General features: G+C 39.0%; 1 protein-coding gene across 1 annotated transcript; it reads right to left on the bottom strand.

Moving 5' to 3' along the window:
• Nucleotides 1-558: 558 nt before the first annotated feature.
• On the bottom strand, nt 559-16,645 carry fbxo18 (F-box DNA helicase 1). The gene is made up of 21 exons (XM_044021683.1): nt 16,363-16,645; nt 15,094-15,261; nt 13,734-14,116; nt 12,888-13,024; nt 12,373-12,520; nt 11,830-12,011; nt 11,669-11,743; nt 11,051-11,142; nt 9,882-10,050; nt 9,479-9,698; nt 9,301-9,388; nt 9,126-9,221; nt 8,461-8,597; nt 7,451-7,547; nt 7,082-7,248; nt 5,931-6,006; nt 5,624-5,818; nt 4,563-4,688; nt 3,437-3,543; nt 1,039-1,176; nt 559-869 (listed from the first exon to the last, which is right to left on the bottom strand). Exons 1-21 carry the CDS (start codon nt 16,379-16,381, stop codon nt 726-728), a joined length of 2,964 nt encoding a protein of 987 aa, XP_043877618.1. The 5' UTR covers nt 16,382-16,645; the 3' UTR covers nt 559-725.
• Between the last annotated feature and the right edge of the window lie 119 nt (nt 16,646-16,764).

The raw sequence follows: 16,764 nt of genomic DNA on the forward strand, positions 1-16,764 counted from the left end.
TTGAACGTTTGAAATCAAGGATCTCAAACTATATCTTGTAAAAAAATTCATAAAGCTATTTCCATGTAGGAACTTCTGTCAAGTGGCATTGAAGCAGCACTACATGACCTTCGCAGGACATTGTAAGAAGTAAACCAGTTGGTTGACCTCTGACCTCAGTTCAGAATTGCTCTTGAATTTGTTTCTCTATTAGTTGAGTCTACTATTAACATTTAGAACAGGCTCAAGATGGACTGAATAGCTTAATGAAATGTTCTGTCAAATTTGGATCATCACAATCTGGGTGTGTTTTGTGAAAAGCAGGACTGTTTTTTTTATCATTTAATCTTCTCTGGAACTGTTAGTGTGGTGAGAAGTCGAAGCGGATTTGATTGCAGATGTTTCGCGGTGACGACACATTCTTTATACACGACGGGCAGACGACTATAAATGCTACAACTATCAACTATATAAAATTCTACATAAAAAATTGTGTAGTTTTGATTACTTGTGTAACTGCAGTGATTTATCTATTTCCGACATTAAAATCCTGCTGACAAAATAAAACGGAGACACTCGGAAATTTAAATGTAGAAAAGTTTTAAAGTGTTTTAAAGTCCGAGGCTGAGGAGCTCAGCTGCACAGTATATTACAGTAAAATGCCATTTATCTCACAGAGAAAAATAGAAAATTTACAGAAACATTTAAAGGTGTCTCCTCTGAATAACAAGACAGGTCCATCATCATTAAAAGAAAACAAACTGGATAGGGCGTCTGTCTGGTATTGCAGCCATTGATTGCACATCGTCAGTCATGAGGAAGGCGATCGGTCCGATTCGTTTCCACACACACCTCTCGCACAGCGGGCCGCCTTCTGACACACTGTCAGTCTGGACAAAGACAAAGAGGGACGTTGATTTGAATCATCGTGACTTTGCAAATTATTTAAAGGTTTTAAAACCTTTTTCTGGTTCTGGGTCAAAATCTAGGCAGTGTAATGTGTCCAGACAAAATACAAAGTGACTGTAATGTTTTGCACATCAGTGGCCATTTTCTTACACAGCTCATCGCTCGCTTGCTCATGACGAACGCTGAGCCTGGTGTGATGCAGTTGGGACAGCTGGAGACTGAACAGGGAAGAGGCTCGCCCCCTCCACTCATCAGGGAGTTAGGCATCGCTGACTTTAAGTAGTATTCCTGGGAAAGACAGAAATTCCAAGATGAGGTGGAGAAAACAAAGCCGATGGTTTTATTACGTCTTGTTTATGGTGGCTCTGTGTGTGTGTCTCAGACGCTCTACCTTTGCACCACAGAGTCTGTTACACATAGAGGCCGACAGAGGCCTGTTGCTGAATGGGGTGAAGTCTGCCATCTCTGATTGCCTTGTTATTTTGAAGTCTGCAGGCTACGCCGGTGGATGCTTTTTATTCTCTGCCTTAACAACTAACACAACTTAACTAGTCTTAAAGAATTGACTTCATATTTTCCAGTGTTCATGTGTGAATTAGTTTCAGTCTTCGTAAGAGGTTAAAAAGCACCACATTGTGCCATCTGTCTGTAAAATTAGGTTTTCTAAGCAAACAAATTCCATTATTTGCAATCCTTGGACATACATGTATACACATAATCTGAGTTGATGCTGCTTTGCTGCCGCTGGAGGCTGTAGATGGGAGACTGTAGATGGGTGTGAGAAAGTAAAGAAGTCCATCTGCTGCGCTCAGTGAAGCAGAGTCTTTGGCATCAGTGATGCTTTTCTTGACATACACCGTGGAATGCACAGTGAACAAAACCAATTTTATGTCGTTCAAACATTTGTACATTAAGTCTCCCTGGCTCTGAGCGGAGAAAAGTAGTTCTGGGAGAGAGCCAGGGTCACAAAACAAACACATTTTGCACCTCAAACAAGCATGCATATGTTAACACATTTAAACAATAAAATCACTATCCATTAGGTAGGGCAGAACACACTAATACATTTGGCTATATTTTGTGTGTGTTAACGTAACGCCAATGCCAGTCTAACTGAAATTGTACTAGATTTCAAAGTCGGACGAACACACACAGATAATGCGAAAGGGAGTTTCCAACCCATGGCTAATGCCCGAGTGAAACGACAAAGCCAGTAAGCTGCGTTTGACTCACTCCTTCACATTGAGCAAGAATTTGTAGTAACTCCCTAAATAACTGCACTTCAAGACGAATGTCCCCTGATTGTTAAGTTAGTTTCCATATGAATTCCACTCCAGCTGCACCACAGTCCACTGAACACAGATAATTATGATAAAGTTCAGCAAAGTCATCTCTTTGATGTTTTCCCAATTTCCAGCTTCAATCACATGACACAACAAGATTTTGATTTTAAAAAAGGGGAATAGAAAGTTGCAAACATGAATTCAAACTCTTTGAACAAGACTGCTAGTGGTAAGACATAAAGTTTGTCCAAACCATCGTGGTGTAAAAGTGTGAAAACACATCATTTCACATCAATAGTAGTACTGAGCCAGCCACAATAATTACTTAACTGACTTATTGTACAGTGAATGGGGAGAACTAAATTTGTCTGAACCTGTTATTGCAACATAATGCCGGTCTCATCTTAATGACGGTATTCAAAGAATTCTGGCACTGTGGGAGGCAGCTTCCAGTTCTCACATTACACAAGCCTTCGAGGGTTAAAACTGAAGTACGTAACATACATTAATTAATTCATTCATTAAATAATAAATAAATAAATAAATAAATAAACATCTTTTAGATTGTTTACACTGATTAAACCTATCAGCCTCTAAAAGACTCTCAGTGTAGTGGTGTTTAGATTTCAGTTCCAATGCAAAGTGATTGTTTTTTAAGCTGCAGACGACAGCAACAGCGCACGTAAAGACAGGTAAAGTGAGACGGCTACAAACAGGTTAGAGTTGGACTGTAAAAACAAAGTGTCAGGTATTAGAAGTGAATTCTACTGCTCAAAAAACCCAGGTCATTCAGGAGTTTGATGGGACAAATGCTAAATGCCCCTGTCTGCCCCTGCACTGCTGCTTTATACACACACAAATGCTCCCTCTGTCAGCTCTGATAGTATTGCTTGCCCAGGTTGAGATTAAGAATGCAGAATATAAATAATGTTATGTAATTCCTGTTCAACATTAAATCTTTAAGTTTGGTTAAGGATTAACTTGAGATGGTTATAGGTAGTGAGTGTTAAACTACTTGTCTATGTCTTCACAACTACAGAAGGCCAAATGATGTGTGTTTAGAATAATAAGTGTTTAGACTTACTTTTTTGGGTTGTTTTTTTTTGAAACAATAGCTTTGTTAACAAGTTTCAGTGTGTATCTTCTGCCTTTGTCAGATTTGACGGGTCGATCAAGAAGGCGCCAAAACTTGTTAAGTTCAATCAGAAGACATAATGAACTTTCGCAATATAATAAGTGAGACTGTCTTGTGTTGTATCTCTTACCCCAGCTACTGTGAGGAGGCGGCGGATGCTCTCACTGATGATCAGTGTAGTCTTAGCTCGAGTCACAGCCACATACAGGAGGTTCCACTCGTCATGAGGAATGTTGACTGGAAAGGGAAGGAAAAATCTCACATGAAACAACTCAAAAGCAAAGATATTCAAATATCTACCAAACATTTAGGATCAGCTATTTACCAGTTTTTTTTAAAACCTATGCTGTTGCTTTTCTTTTGTATTTATCAGAGAAATAATACACTAATTTCAGAACAGCCTACCTGTCATTGTATTCACTTAGGTACAGTCAGTACAGACAAAACAGACGACCTAATCGAAAATTGTCCACTGCCATACACCGTTCAAAAAAATTAACCAAACACCTGAATCACACATAAAAATGTGATGTGATTAAATGCGTAATGCATTTACAACAAAAAACGTAACATCCATCAATGGGAAACAAGATCACCAACTCGTTGAGGGCTGTTATAACTGATATAACTGTTCCCTTCATTCACTTTTTGGAGCAGTGTATTTTATACATGTATAGTGAGTGTCGCGAATCAGGGCCACACGGTTGGTGTAGTGGTTAGCACTCTTGCCTATGCAGCAAGAAGAGCTGGGTTCGAGCCCTGGTTGGAGGGCCTTTCTGCAAAGAGTTTGCATGTTCTCCCCATGTGTGCGTGGGTTTTCTCTGGGTTTTCCGGCTTCCTCCCACAGTCCAAAAACATGCAATATGAGGATGTAGGTGTGAATGTGTGAGTGAATGGTTGTTTGTCTCTATGTGTGGCCCTGCGATGGACTGCCAAACTGTCCAGGGTGTAACCCGCCTATCACCACCCACGACCCTCCGGTGGAGGATAACGCGGTAGATGGATGGATGGAGTCTCGCGACTCTTTTACTACTGAAGTGCTGCAATGAAGAAGTAACAACATAACAGTTTCACTGACCCAATTCAAAACATCAAAAGACTTGAGAGATATTGGTTTATAGCCCATTTTGATCAGTATGGTGGTTTTATTCGATAACCTTTGTGTACCCAAATGTGGCACACATAGATAGTAACATCTGTTCAGAGTGTCCAGTGAAAAATCGACACTGTATAATAAGTGCAAAAGCAACACTTACCAAATTCAAAGACTGGAAAGTGGTGCAAACGGTGCCAGGAGGAGGGAACCTTCACAAAGTCGTCAGTGACCATCACAGAGTCAAACTCCAGACCTTTAGCCTTGTGGACTGTTCCCACAATAAAGTCTGAAACATGAGGTAAAAGTGGTGCGCATTGGGGAAAAAAATTAATGCAAGATAGTGATGTCCATTTGAGTTGATGTGAACACAGCTATCAGAAGGTTATCAGCAACCCATATTCACTGTAGGTTATAATTTAAAGGGCAACTAAACCCCTCTTCTGAAGAGAACTCCACCTAACGCCTCATTTTGAAAAATGTGTAGAAATTACCTGAGGGAGGGAGAGTGAGGAGCAGTGCAGGGGGTGTGGCGAGTTTTTGCCTTACAATGTACAGTGCCTTGAGATAATGTATGTGAAGTAAGAAAGCCAATGGCAAAACCTGTGTTTGACTAGAGAGGCAGTAGGTATGACAACTGCTGTGAAGATTTACACCTGGATCAGCAAAATTACTAGATACCCACATACAGTGGTTATCACTTGAATTGGATTTAGTAATGCTGTGATTACATTTAAAATAATGAAACAAAACTAGAATCTATGAAAACATACACGATTTTACAGCTTGTTGTAATGAAATTATACCACTTGAAATATTTTGGATTAAGGGTTTAAGGACTAAACATCACACAAAAACTCAGTCTACTCTATGGACACACCTACATTTTTCAAGCATGTTTGCATGTATAATAGTGTGTGTATCTGAGTGTGTACATGTCTATAGTATGCTGTGAGGACCAACTGTCAAGCAAACCTATCTTTGTAAGGACATTTTGACCTTGTGAAGACATTTTGGCTTGTCCTCACAACTTTAATAGGCTTTTTGAGGATTAAGACTTGGTTTTAGGGTTAGGGTTAAAATTGGGTTTGGGTTAGGTAAAGGTTAAGTGTTAGGGTTAGGCATTTAGTTGTGATGGTTAAGTTTAGGGTAAGGGGCTTGGGAATGCATAATGTCCACACAAAGAACGCCAGTGCGTGCGTGCGTGCGTGCGTGCGTGCAAACCTGCACTGTGAAAGTCTTGTTCAAAGCAGCTGCTCAGGCGTGTCACCAGTTCAGGAATTCTAGGTCCATATTTTTGAACGATGTTGAATTTGCTGGAGAGCTCCTGATCTGTAGTCTGCTCGATGTAATTCCTCAGGCACAAGGTGGCGTTTTGATCTTTCCTTGCAAAAGAGCGAATTAAGGGATCCCTGATAACTGAGGGTAGAAAAAAAAGCCTGTTTATTTGTTTTGTTTTACCTTTTTATGTGAGGGAGAAAATGTTGAAGCCAGGAACAATACATATACTGTATGTGAACATTTGTCTTACATTTTGGATGTGGGTCTGGTTGTTGTGTCAGCCGCCAGATGTCAAGGATCCTATTCAGCCCGATATTTTGGACATCCTGAACAAAAAGTTAGCCCTGTGAGTGCTTCAACAATATGAGCTTTTGGAATACTAATAGTTGTGCATTTATATCTTATCATCTTCAATGTTTTTTAACTTGATTTTTTTATCAGGGTTAACAGTGCTCAATAACTGGGCCAGTCAAGTATTTGATGGTAAATCCTGCAATCGAATTGAAGAAAATACATGAAAATGAACCCTTAAAGCTACAGCGCATAAGCTTTAAAATTGCATTAATGTCTGTTAGGTTCAAATGGGTTCACACAATGCAGATTAAACTAAAATCAGCTCCTCACACACACAGAGGAAGTGATTTGGTTTACTTCACACCTGATGGCAAGGCAAAGGCACAATAGCAATATTGCACTAGTAAAGCAAGAGGGACACAAACAGGTCTGCTTTTTTTGCAAATGGATAGGTAGTAGAGGGGTGGGCCGACCCAGTGCTGTTTCGCTTTCTGTGTCTTACTCCCTCAGGAACCTTACACTTACTTTCATTAACTGTAATTCCTCATCTCTCCCCTCCAAAGTGCTCTTATATTTATGCTGCTGTTTCTCAACTAGGCAGTCGGTATTTTGTGGCAAGATGTTTACAATACAGTGAGTAACTGAATTTTATATTTATAATTCATTCATTAAGAATCACCTGAATATTAAGTTGTGTTTTCACTACTTTAGACCAAGCCCTTAGTATTACACAGAGTAGACTTTCCACAGAGTTCACCATGTTTATACAGTAACCCAGAACAGGTTGAATTTCTTGTTCTTATAAGAAAGTATATATTCTTATATACTAGATGATACTGAATCCCACTGAATCTCACTGTGGTCCTGTCATCTTAACCAGAGACATACACGAGACATACACGAAACCGCTTCCAGTGTGTCTACTTTTTTGGTTCCTCCTTCAATCTTCTCATCGAGCCCTCAACACAACGCAAAGAAGCGTATTCATTACAACAAGAGTCCAACTAAACTGTACTCAGTTGAGAAAGAAATTCCGCAGGTGCCGAACATGACATTTCCATGTGAAACATTATTGGTATCACATATTGTGTGTCTGTTTGCACTTACACCAATGAAATGAATCCGGCAGTGGGGGTTGGCATCCGTCAGTTCGACAGCTATGTTGAAAACACTGACGTTGCATCTTGATAAGATGGCCGTCTTCCCTGGGCAATAACTCATGCCCGTCCTGACATCCTCTAAAATCTGGACCGCCGTCTCGTCACACACGCTGCCTTCAGAGTGGACATGTGGGAAAGGAAAGGATCTTGATTGTCATTATACTGAAATTGCACAATTAAATTGAGGTCAGATGGAGGGTTGATCTGAGCTGCTGCAACTGAGCATGCCACCGCAATATACCAACCTGTAAATAATCGAAAAACACTGCAATTATTTAATCTCATCTTATTTAGCTCCAATGTTGGCAATATTTACCCTTCTGCTTTCCTCCAACAAGAATCTTATCGACTTGCTTACACACCCTGAGGAGGGAGGCAGCCACATAGGCGATCTCAGCACCAAATCGAAAGCTCTAGACAAACACAATGGCAGCACAAAGGTTAATTATTCAGATTATCACATAAAACATTATTTACTTTACTTTATCTTTTTAATAATAATGGAACAAATGTGGGTATTTTATATATGATCTGGATTTTGATTTGTAAATCAATGGATTGATTAAAAATGTAGCCATTGACTGTAAACTGCTACTTTAAAGAAAATTGTTCCTTCTCAGGGAAAGACTAACCAAGACTGATAATCTGATCACTCGGAAATGTTGAAAGTGGTCTTTGTGTAAATCACATGTCTTGCTTTGAAAACAGCTTTGTTGCATTTAGTGGAATTGTTTGGACTTGAACTCTTTGTTGGTCAAAACCCTAGATCCAAGCAGTAAGCTTGATGGAACAACAGCAAGGGCCTGGATCTTGATGACTATCTGTTTGACAACCTGCTGAAGTCTTGAAACTAGAGCGTGTTAAAGGCGTGTTTTTCCAACAATAAAGGAATTTCAGATCTTGTTTTAGAAAAAGTGCATTGGATTACATTTTTCTTTTTTTTCTTTCTTTGTTATATAGAGCAGAGACACCAGAAAATGTTCCCATTTCACAAATAAACTAATTATGAAAATAGTTGGTGATTAATCTAGAAATCAATGAATCATCGCAGCACTCATTTAAAGTCTTGGTGCATTGCTTGTTGGCACCACACAGTTCCTGTGCATCCATAAACTTCTCATTTTAACAGGCTATTTTTTAGAGCTGAAATAATTAATCGATTACTAAATTAATCGACAACTATTTTGATAATCGATTAAAGCTTTTTTCATGATTAAAACAAGATTTCTGATTGTTTAAGCTTTTTAAATGTGAGTATTTCCTTAATTTCTTTGCTCTGGATACCAAATCATTGAAAGTAAATGTGTGCATTTGTGTATACCATACCTGTGTCAGGTAGTATATGTGTGTGTGGCGGGCAGAGTTCAGGGCATTGATAGCTCCTCTGAATGTGTAGATCTGCTGATGAGGATCTCCAACCAGGATCTTGGCACACTGCTGAGACAGCAGCACATCCATGGTGGCTGAGAGGGAACAAAATAAGAAGATGCCATCATCCTCACAGTTAACCATGACAAAAAAAAATCATGTTATTTGAAGGGCTGTCAAAGTAAACGTGATAATAGGGTGTAATTTGATCTTTGTGTGGTGTGAATAAAACATTGAAAAAAGCTGGAATACAAAGCAACTTGAGGAAGCTGTGACAGAATGAATTATTTACTCAGGGAGTAAAATACATAAAGGAGGTTGCAGCTTTTTGCTGGTGTCACAGAATCACTAGGTATTATCACAAAGGAGATCCCATATCTTGTCGACAATGAGATTGTTCACTCGCCCAACCCTTGTAGCAATAGCAATAAACATATTTACAAAAAGCAAGCATTTTTGCCCACTTTCATGATGATAAAAGTAATAAAAACTATAATATATTTTTAAGGTACATTAAGAACCACTAAAACATGATCAATCAAGAAAACTACGGACAATGATAAAAAAAAAAAAAATAATTATTTTATAGTTCCATAGGACTGTAACAGTTGCCAAATCATTACCTGGATTGCAGTCCTGGGCCTCATCGATGAAAATGACATCATATTTGTCAGACAGGCAGGGCTTGGGATCTTGGAGCTGCCATAATTTCAGGTAACCTGAGAATAAACAGCACCAGTGAATACCTGTGTAGTATTTGTTGTAACATAAATTTGAATATCACAAAAGGTGGTGTACCATCGTGCGTCATATAGAAGGCTTCAAATTTTCTCTCATTGAGATCTTGCATTTTCTCCCAGATGGTTTGCGCGCCATCGACAAACAACTGAAATTGCACAAATAAAAGCAAATTTGTATTGGCTAAATATTTGGCGAAACTAAAAGCACAAAGTGTGTCAGATGTATGCAATCCTACCACTTTTTCTTCTGTAGTTATGACAAACTTTCTGCCAGAATTGGTTATGTGGGTGCTTGGGACATGGCGGATGCTGATGGACTGGTCTGCTGAAGCCATGAAGGTTTCGAGAGTCACTGAAATCACTTTGGCCTTAACCAATCCACCTCGGCCTTTAGGCAGAACATAGTTGATGGAATATGCCTTCACGTTAGCGGTCAGCTTCTTATGATTTCTATACCTGCGAAAAAGAAGATCGCAGAGGCACAAGAGGTCATCATTTTTGTAAAAAAAAAAAAATGTATCTAATCTAATCTAAATTCTAATGTGAACATTCTGCTAGCAAATCAAACACATTAAACACTTAAATTAAGACCTTAAAAGACATGCACGGTGCATCTGAGGGGATAAACTTTGTTCTTACAGTACGCCAATTTCACTGAAGGCCAACGAATGGACAGTCTTGCAGTCAACGTTCCTGGAGAAGCGGCGCTGTGCCTCACAAGCCACTGACCTATTGAAAGCTACATACAGGAAGCGGAGGTGTGGCCGCTGCTCAGCATATTTCACCAACGTGGACGTCTTTCCTGTACCTGGGACAAACAAACACTCACATCATGATCTCTGTGACTGCAACACCTACTAAACTGCCACTGGCATCCATTACATTCAAACCATTGTCAAATGAGTTCACACAATGTTGAATAAGCCCATCAGCACTAGGGCTGAACAATTCATTGAAATTGTATAGGGTGGTCAAAGTTAACAAGTTAACTTTAATACAGCCTACAGATTAATACAGCCAAGATTAACACGATAAAATAATTTAATGTAGTTAACGCAAGTTTGTTTACTTCTGGTGTGTGCTGACCTCTGACATGAAAGCCACAAAACAGTCACTTGCCTGTTGTGAATCAGATAGGAGAGACAGAGATAGTCGCTGAAGATGGAGAGGTGAGGGATTGTTAGGCAGAAAGGTTTAATTTCATCTGCGCGACGGAACCATCGATAGAACAAAAGTTTTATGGAATATGACAACTGAAAAGCACATTTTAATCGTGATTAATCTAGATTAACGAATTACAAAATATGAGTTGTTTTTTTTTTAAATATATAGACAGCCCTAAAATTTCCTCAAATCGCAGGAGGTGCACTATTTTTTACAGCCAAAATGTATGAAAAATAACCATTTTTCATATTACAGACTAAAGAAATCATCTTTGTTTCTCACAGATCTGCACAATTATTTAGTTATTTAATCATTTTAAATATGCTATTCAAATGAAAATGAGATTATGTAAAATGTGCCATTCCTTCGCTCACAATTTCAATCAAAATAATTGCAATAACTTATTTATTCAAAATCATTCAGCCCTAATCAGCACCACATACTGTATCTGTACAGTGTTAAGCATTAGGATTTTCAGTAAATAGCTATGATCTAAAGTCATTTTAGATGATAATTGCTGCTTTGGCTGACTCCCCACAGCTGCAGTGGCAAAAGGTCAGAGATGTCCAGCATTCTTTGAGGTAAACAGTTGCAGAATGTGGACATGGTACATGTGCAGCAACAGCGATTTTAACTGAATGTACCTGCAAAAGCTATGATCTTCACCAAATGGTCAGCCTGAATGTCGTGGTTCATAATCCTTTGCTGTTCACCAGTGAGCTGAATCTCTGGCACTCTGGCAATAACACACACACAAAACAAAACAAAAAAGAACAAGCATATGACTGTTAAAAACCTGTGTAGTAAACTGGAAAAGATGGAAAAGAGGAAAATCACCTAGTTACAGATTGGAAATGGTCATATTGGAAAACCAATTTACGCCGACTGAATTTACTGTATATCCTTACTCGCCATAGATTATGTTTTTAATATGCCTGTTAATTTTTCCTTCGCATTTTTGAGCGATCATAATGAGAAAAACCAAATAACATTGATTTCAAAAATAGGGCAAAATACAGACAAACAAGACCACATTTTCAATTTATTCAACACTGATAAATGATCACGATAAATCTCAGATCATTTAAGAGTGGGTTTTTTTTGTATGTTTTTATGAATTAAACTAATAGATTAATAAAGATAAATAATTGACTAAATATAATCGTGAAAATAATCAGTTTGACATGATTAGAAATAAATTATGAACTCATTATTTCATACATTTCTTATAACAAGAAAAATCAAAACATTTTGAATCTCACCGACTCTGAGTGGATTTGTCAGGAAAGGGACCGTTCTCCATCAGGTGAAGCACATAGAAGATGTTGTAATGCAACCTGCAAAGAGGCAGATTATATAGTATATAATATATACTATAGTATAGGATAGAATATATAAATGCTGACACTTGAATGAGTCTTACCTGTTACTGATCTGGATCTTGTTCCTCTCTAAAGCGAGCAGCATCATGGCCATGTGGCTGAGATACTCTGTGATGCTGGCGGATGACAGGCAGCCGCTGAGAAGAGACGCCAGGGCCTGCACGTCACCAACACACTCGCTCAGGATCAATATGACAGCCATGGCTGCATATGGGTTAGGACCCTGCAGATCAGACATGAATGAGGTTAGGACCTAACACCTTTAGTAAAGGCTTGGTGTGGTTGAATAAAATAGTTTTGCCGTGTAAAGAATCACAAGGCTTCCACAACTGTCTCGTACACTGCCTCGAACTCTGAACAAAGCTCTGACAGGCAGAGTTTAGGATAGAAAAAAAAACCAAGGTTCCCTGCAATCTATGTGTGGCATTTATCATATGGATTTCCACATTTGTTCTGCCATAGTAAAACTATAACAGATCATTATCATATGGTCACAGTTGGAAAACTAGAATTGCATACAACCGGCAAAATGTGGCCCTGTTACAGGGTAGTTGCATGCACATGTGTATATGATCAGGTCTTACCTCAGTGTTAAGGTTAATGTACTTCTGAATATCAGGCATACGTAATCTGATAGAAGCTTCGGCTTGAGGAAACAGTCGATGTTTCTTAACACACTCCAGGACATCGTCGGGCCTCACCCACTCGCCAACCTTATGCTGAGCCATCAGCCTGACCAGAACACGCAAAGAACTGTTTAAGTTGGGAGAAAAATGATGCCTGCCACCCCACATCCCAATTTTTATCTGACAATTTTGCTAATGCCAATTTTCGTTCTAAGAAATATTATTGACAGAACATACAAACAGAAATTAACTTTTCTTGAATGCAAATATTTTAATGACAAAAGCAATTGTTAAACTTAACAAACCCACCCCCGCACAACACCATACCAACTATATCTGACATTAAATATATACATATATGTATATATATATATATATACGCAAATGTACACACACACACACACACACACACACACACACACACACACACAAACAACAGTTTCTGTTCTCTTACTAAGGAGATGCTGACTTACACAACGAGGTGTCGTATGCTGTGGTTGTACGACGCTTGGCCTGCTATGTTGTTGTTCTTCAGGACGGACCACATGTGTAATACTGTATTCTTCTCTTTCATCATGTAACGGTAGTACTGTTTCTTATAGGGCATAAACTGTAAAAAAAAAAAAAAAAGAAAATATTTTTCACAAACCCCAACGTGCCTGAACCAAATGAATGGAAACACTGCAAATTCTTTTCTACCACTTAGGAGAAAAGGGAAACCATATAACAGGGCAAAATAACATTTATCACAGATGATGATGATCTCAAAAGAGAATTGTGTGATATGAGAAAGAATGAAAAGGGATTCAACCACGGCAACTTAGGCAGGTGAAGTCAGCAGCTGAAGGTTGTTGCACAGTGAAATGGCTCAGATAGGATCATTATATTTCTGCTCAGAACCATTCACAATGATCAGCTCAAGAATTTTCAGGATTTGAGCACTGAAAAAAAGTCACTAAAAAGTAATTAAAATCATTAAGTCCATGGTTTCATGCAGGAATTACAATAGTTTGTAAAGTTTCAGAAATTAAATGAACACACAAAGTGTATGTGTGTACATATATGTATATACACACAACCAGTCAAAGGTTTGGACACACTTCCTCATTCAAGTAAATGGAAAGGTGTGTCCAAACTTGTAGTGTATATATATTAGTAATTAAAAATACTTAATTGATTCCCTTTTTCTTTTTTTAACATTTCCTGATTTACCTGGAGCACGGAGTGGTCTAATGTGACAATAATTTGAGGACAGTGAGCACAGTAACTTCCGCGTGCCGTGTAAAAGTGGTCTTATAGATAATGGGTTTTTCTTTTACCTTGGCGTCCATGATAATGTACCTCCAGCGATGGCAGACCAGGCTAGCATTGCAGTAAAGATCTTTGGCAGGGAGGAAGCACAGAACCCGCCTCAGCACCTCCTCTGGAAGGTCATCAATGCAGCCCTGAGGTTGCAGAAGGTTCTTGCTGGTGCCCAGGAGTCCGTAAAGACCATCGGGAAGGGCCTCCACCTCCTCTTCCTTGGCGTGAATATCGCTGTCACACCATTCAAATTCATCAGCCGGTCCAAACATCTCTGCTGTAATTCCCTCCAGGTAATCCACCTTTTCCTCCTTCTCAGCTTCTGACTCCATCACAGCAGCAAGGAGGCTGAAATCATCAACCTCCTCCTCCTCATCCTTGGCCTGAGGCTCTGAAATCACTGCGTAAGCAAGAAAGGACAAAGCCGTCAGACAATCTTTCATGTTTTCTTGCTTGACATTTTCTTTATCTTTGACTTTATCAAACATTAGACTAAATAATTTTTTAAGTGATGGAGTTTGCATGTTTTTTTCTGGGTTCTCGGTTTCTCCCCACAGTCAAAAAAGATGCTGATTTGGGAACTAGACTGGTGACTTGTCCAAGGTGTACCCCGTCTTTCACCCTATGTCAGCTGGAATTGGCACCAGAGTCCCATCGACCCTCATGTGGAGGATAAAGCAGTAAAACAAGGATGGATAGATATTGTAGTGGCAAACGTACACAAAATTCTAAAGCCACCAAAAGTTGTTAGCTGTGGTCAGGTTCCTATGGGCTTGACTCGCAGGTACCGTATTAATTAAATTAAATCACCACGGCAAGAAAGAGTCATGTGAAGGGTTTGCACATTTATTTCCACTTACCGTACATCCAAGTTACATTTCTATCCACAAATATCCAAGCTTCTTTCGGATCAACAACACATAGAAATATTCCCTTGATGTTCCAGGTAGTGAATGACGATCTACTGATTCAAACAGTACTATAACATAACATAGCGTGACTTGACGGTCAAAAAACATTTTTACACCAACCCTAGTTCAGCTTCTAATGGACCCGTCCAACCAAAAAATTGCTAGATATTTTCCAGTACATATCTTCCAATCCCTCTAAGGCGTCAAAGATATCAAAGTGTCTACGGTACCCTTTATCTACATGAACTAATAACTACAAAGGATCCTCAAAGCCACGTAATTCAAACTAACCCTAAACTAAATTAACTCAACACTGGCTCCTACAGATATTTGGGTGCCCTGCCAAGTGAACATAAGACAATCATGCAGAACTGTAATTGAGAGCTTCAAGCTTTGGAGGGCATCATTGCTCTTCTTTGTGTACAGCCTGCCAAAAATGATTAGGAGAACGCTTATAACACATTACCACACTTTCGTAGCTTGTTGGGTGTCCTGGGATTAAGCCACCTGTTGGGGTCACTGTTGCCCTGACCACAGTTAAAGGTGTGCGGCTGGGTAAGGGAACTAGAGCCCTCTGAACTTTGTGCCAGTTCATGACACTCATCTTGACTCAAGTGCCTCCTCTTGGCCTTTCCTTGGGAACCATAAAAAAGGACAAGACAAATGACTTTATTGTATCAAACATCAACCATTATTCAGTGCAGTGTTGCTTTAAACAAAAATTGTGTTTAATAGCATTACCTCCATTAATATTACCATGGAGCTTATGTTTCCCCCATGAACAACGTATCTCAAAAAGTAAATGATGGATTTTTGGATGTTTGGGCAAGGACAGATAATTACAGTGTTGTGCAAAGGTCTAAAGGCACCACCAGCTTTGTTGTTATGTCTGTCAAAATCTGATCATTGGCATTTGGATTGGAATGATGGGACTGAATGATGTTGGTCTTACAGTGCAGTACCCGTACCTGGCTACCTGTCCGACGTGAAGGGAGTCTCTGCCAAGTTTAACATTTTTCACACCAATCACATTGTTTATTGCAGTGGGAATTGGTGATGTTTCACCATCTTTTTTTTATCAAAAGGTAATCATAATCTTTTTTATTTTTTTATCAAAGGTAATCAAAGGACTTATGACTGTGATGACTGGACTGGGGCAGCTCGTTTGTGACAAATCTGTGGCATTTCTACCAATTTCAAATCAAATTTGATTTGACTTGAGTTGAAAGTGAAATAAGGAGTGAAATATTAGCAAGCTGTCGACGTGTTTAACTCATAAAACACATAATAGCCAAGCATGTCCTGAATAAACCTGGTTTCATATGTCTTATTTTAAAACTGCATACACGTTGCCCATATTTTGTGGATGTTTTCCAATGAAGTGATTGATAAATAATTGAATTTTGCATAGCACTGTATATTTGCTGTTTTATTTGATATGTTCACACTCTTATACCCCAACTTCCAGGTGGGAAGAGAAATAAGAGAATGCTTTAGATTAACATGATTTTAGCAACATTTCAATAATGTTGTCAAATTAACTAAACTGACATACATGTATGCTGACAAGAGAGATAAACACGTGTTGCTTTGAAAAGTATACCGAGTCAAATTTAAACGTATCATTTAAGTGTCATTGCTATTATTTCATTTAAATGGCGACACTAAACGCGTAATTCCACAACCCAGTTTGACACAGTATGTAACTTCAGCCACTGGTGATGCTTTTACTCACCTTTTAATGCCTCCTCCATTGTCGTGTTGTCCACGACGTCCGTCCTCAAAAAAAGCCGAGCTGAACCGTAAACAAACACATTTGCTGATGAAGAGGGTTAGGTCTAACCCTACTAGCCAATAGTTAGCTTTGTTTTAAAGACGTAAATCGCCAGCTTATTTTAAGTTGTATTGAATCACAACACGCCCCGACTAACTACATGCTTTAAATCAAAATAATTCTAATATTAACAGAAGACCGAAGTTTAATCGCTGCTGAAGTTTTACCCTGAAGTCACGTGACTAGTCCGCGCATGCGTTTCTACATATTTGATTGTTGTTTCAAAATAGCTTAAAACAGCATCATTGCCACCTATTGGACTGGAGTGGAAGTGGTGTAATGGTGATTCCATCGCTGAATGAG

Source organism: Solea senegalensis, linkage group LG3, assembly GCF_019176455.1.
Source record: "Solea senegalensis isolate Sse05_10M linkage group LG3, IFAPA_SoseM_1, whole genome shotgun sequence".
NCBI lineage: Eukaryota > Metazoa > Chordata > Actinopteri > Pleuronectiformes > Soleidae > Solea > Solea senegalensis.

Excerpts from the sequence above, each read along its gene's own strand:
- fbxo18 (XM_044021683.1), bottom strand. Across the intron at positions 8,598-9,125 it reads GGCCCAGGACTGCAATCCAG|CCACCATGGATGTGCTGCTG; the intron begins GTAATGATTTGG and ends GTTCCCTCTCAG. Across the intron at positions 5,819-5,930 it reads ACCAGACCCACATCCAAAAT|TTATCAGGGATCCCTTAATT; the intron begins GTAAGACAAATG and ends TTCTACCCTCAG.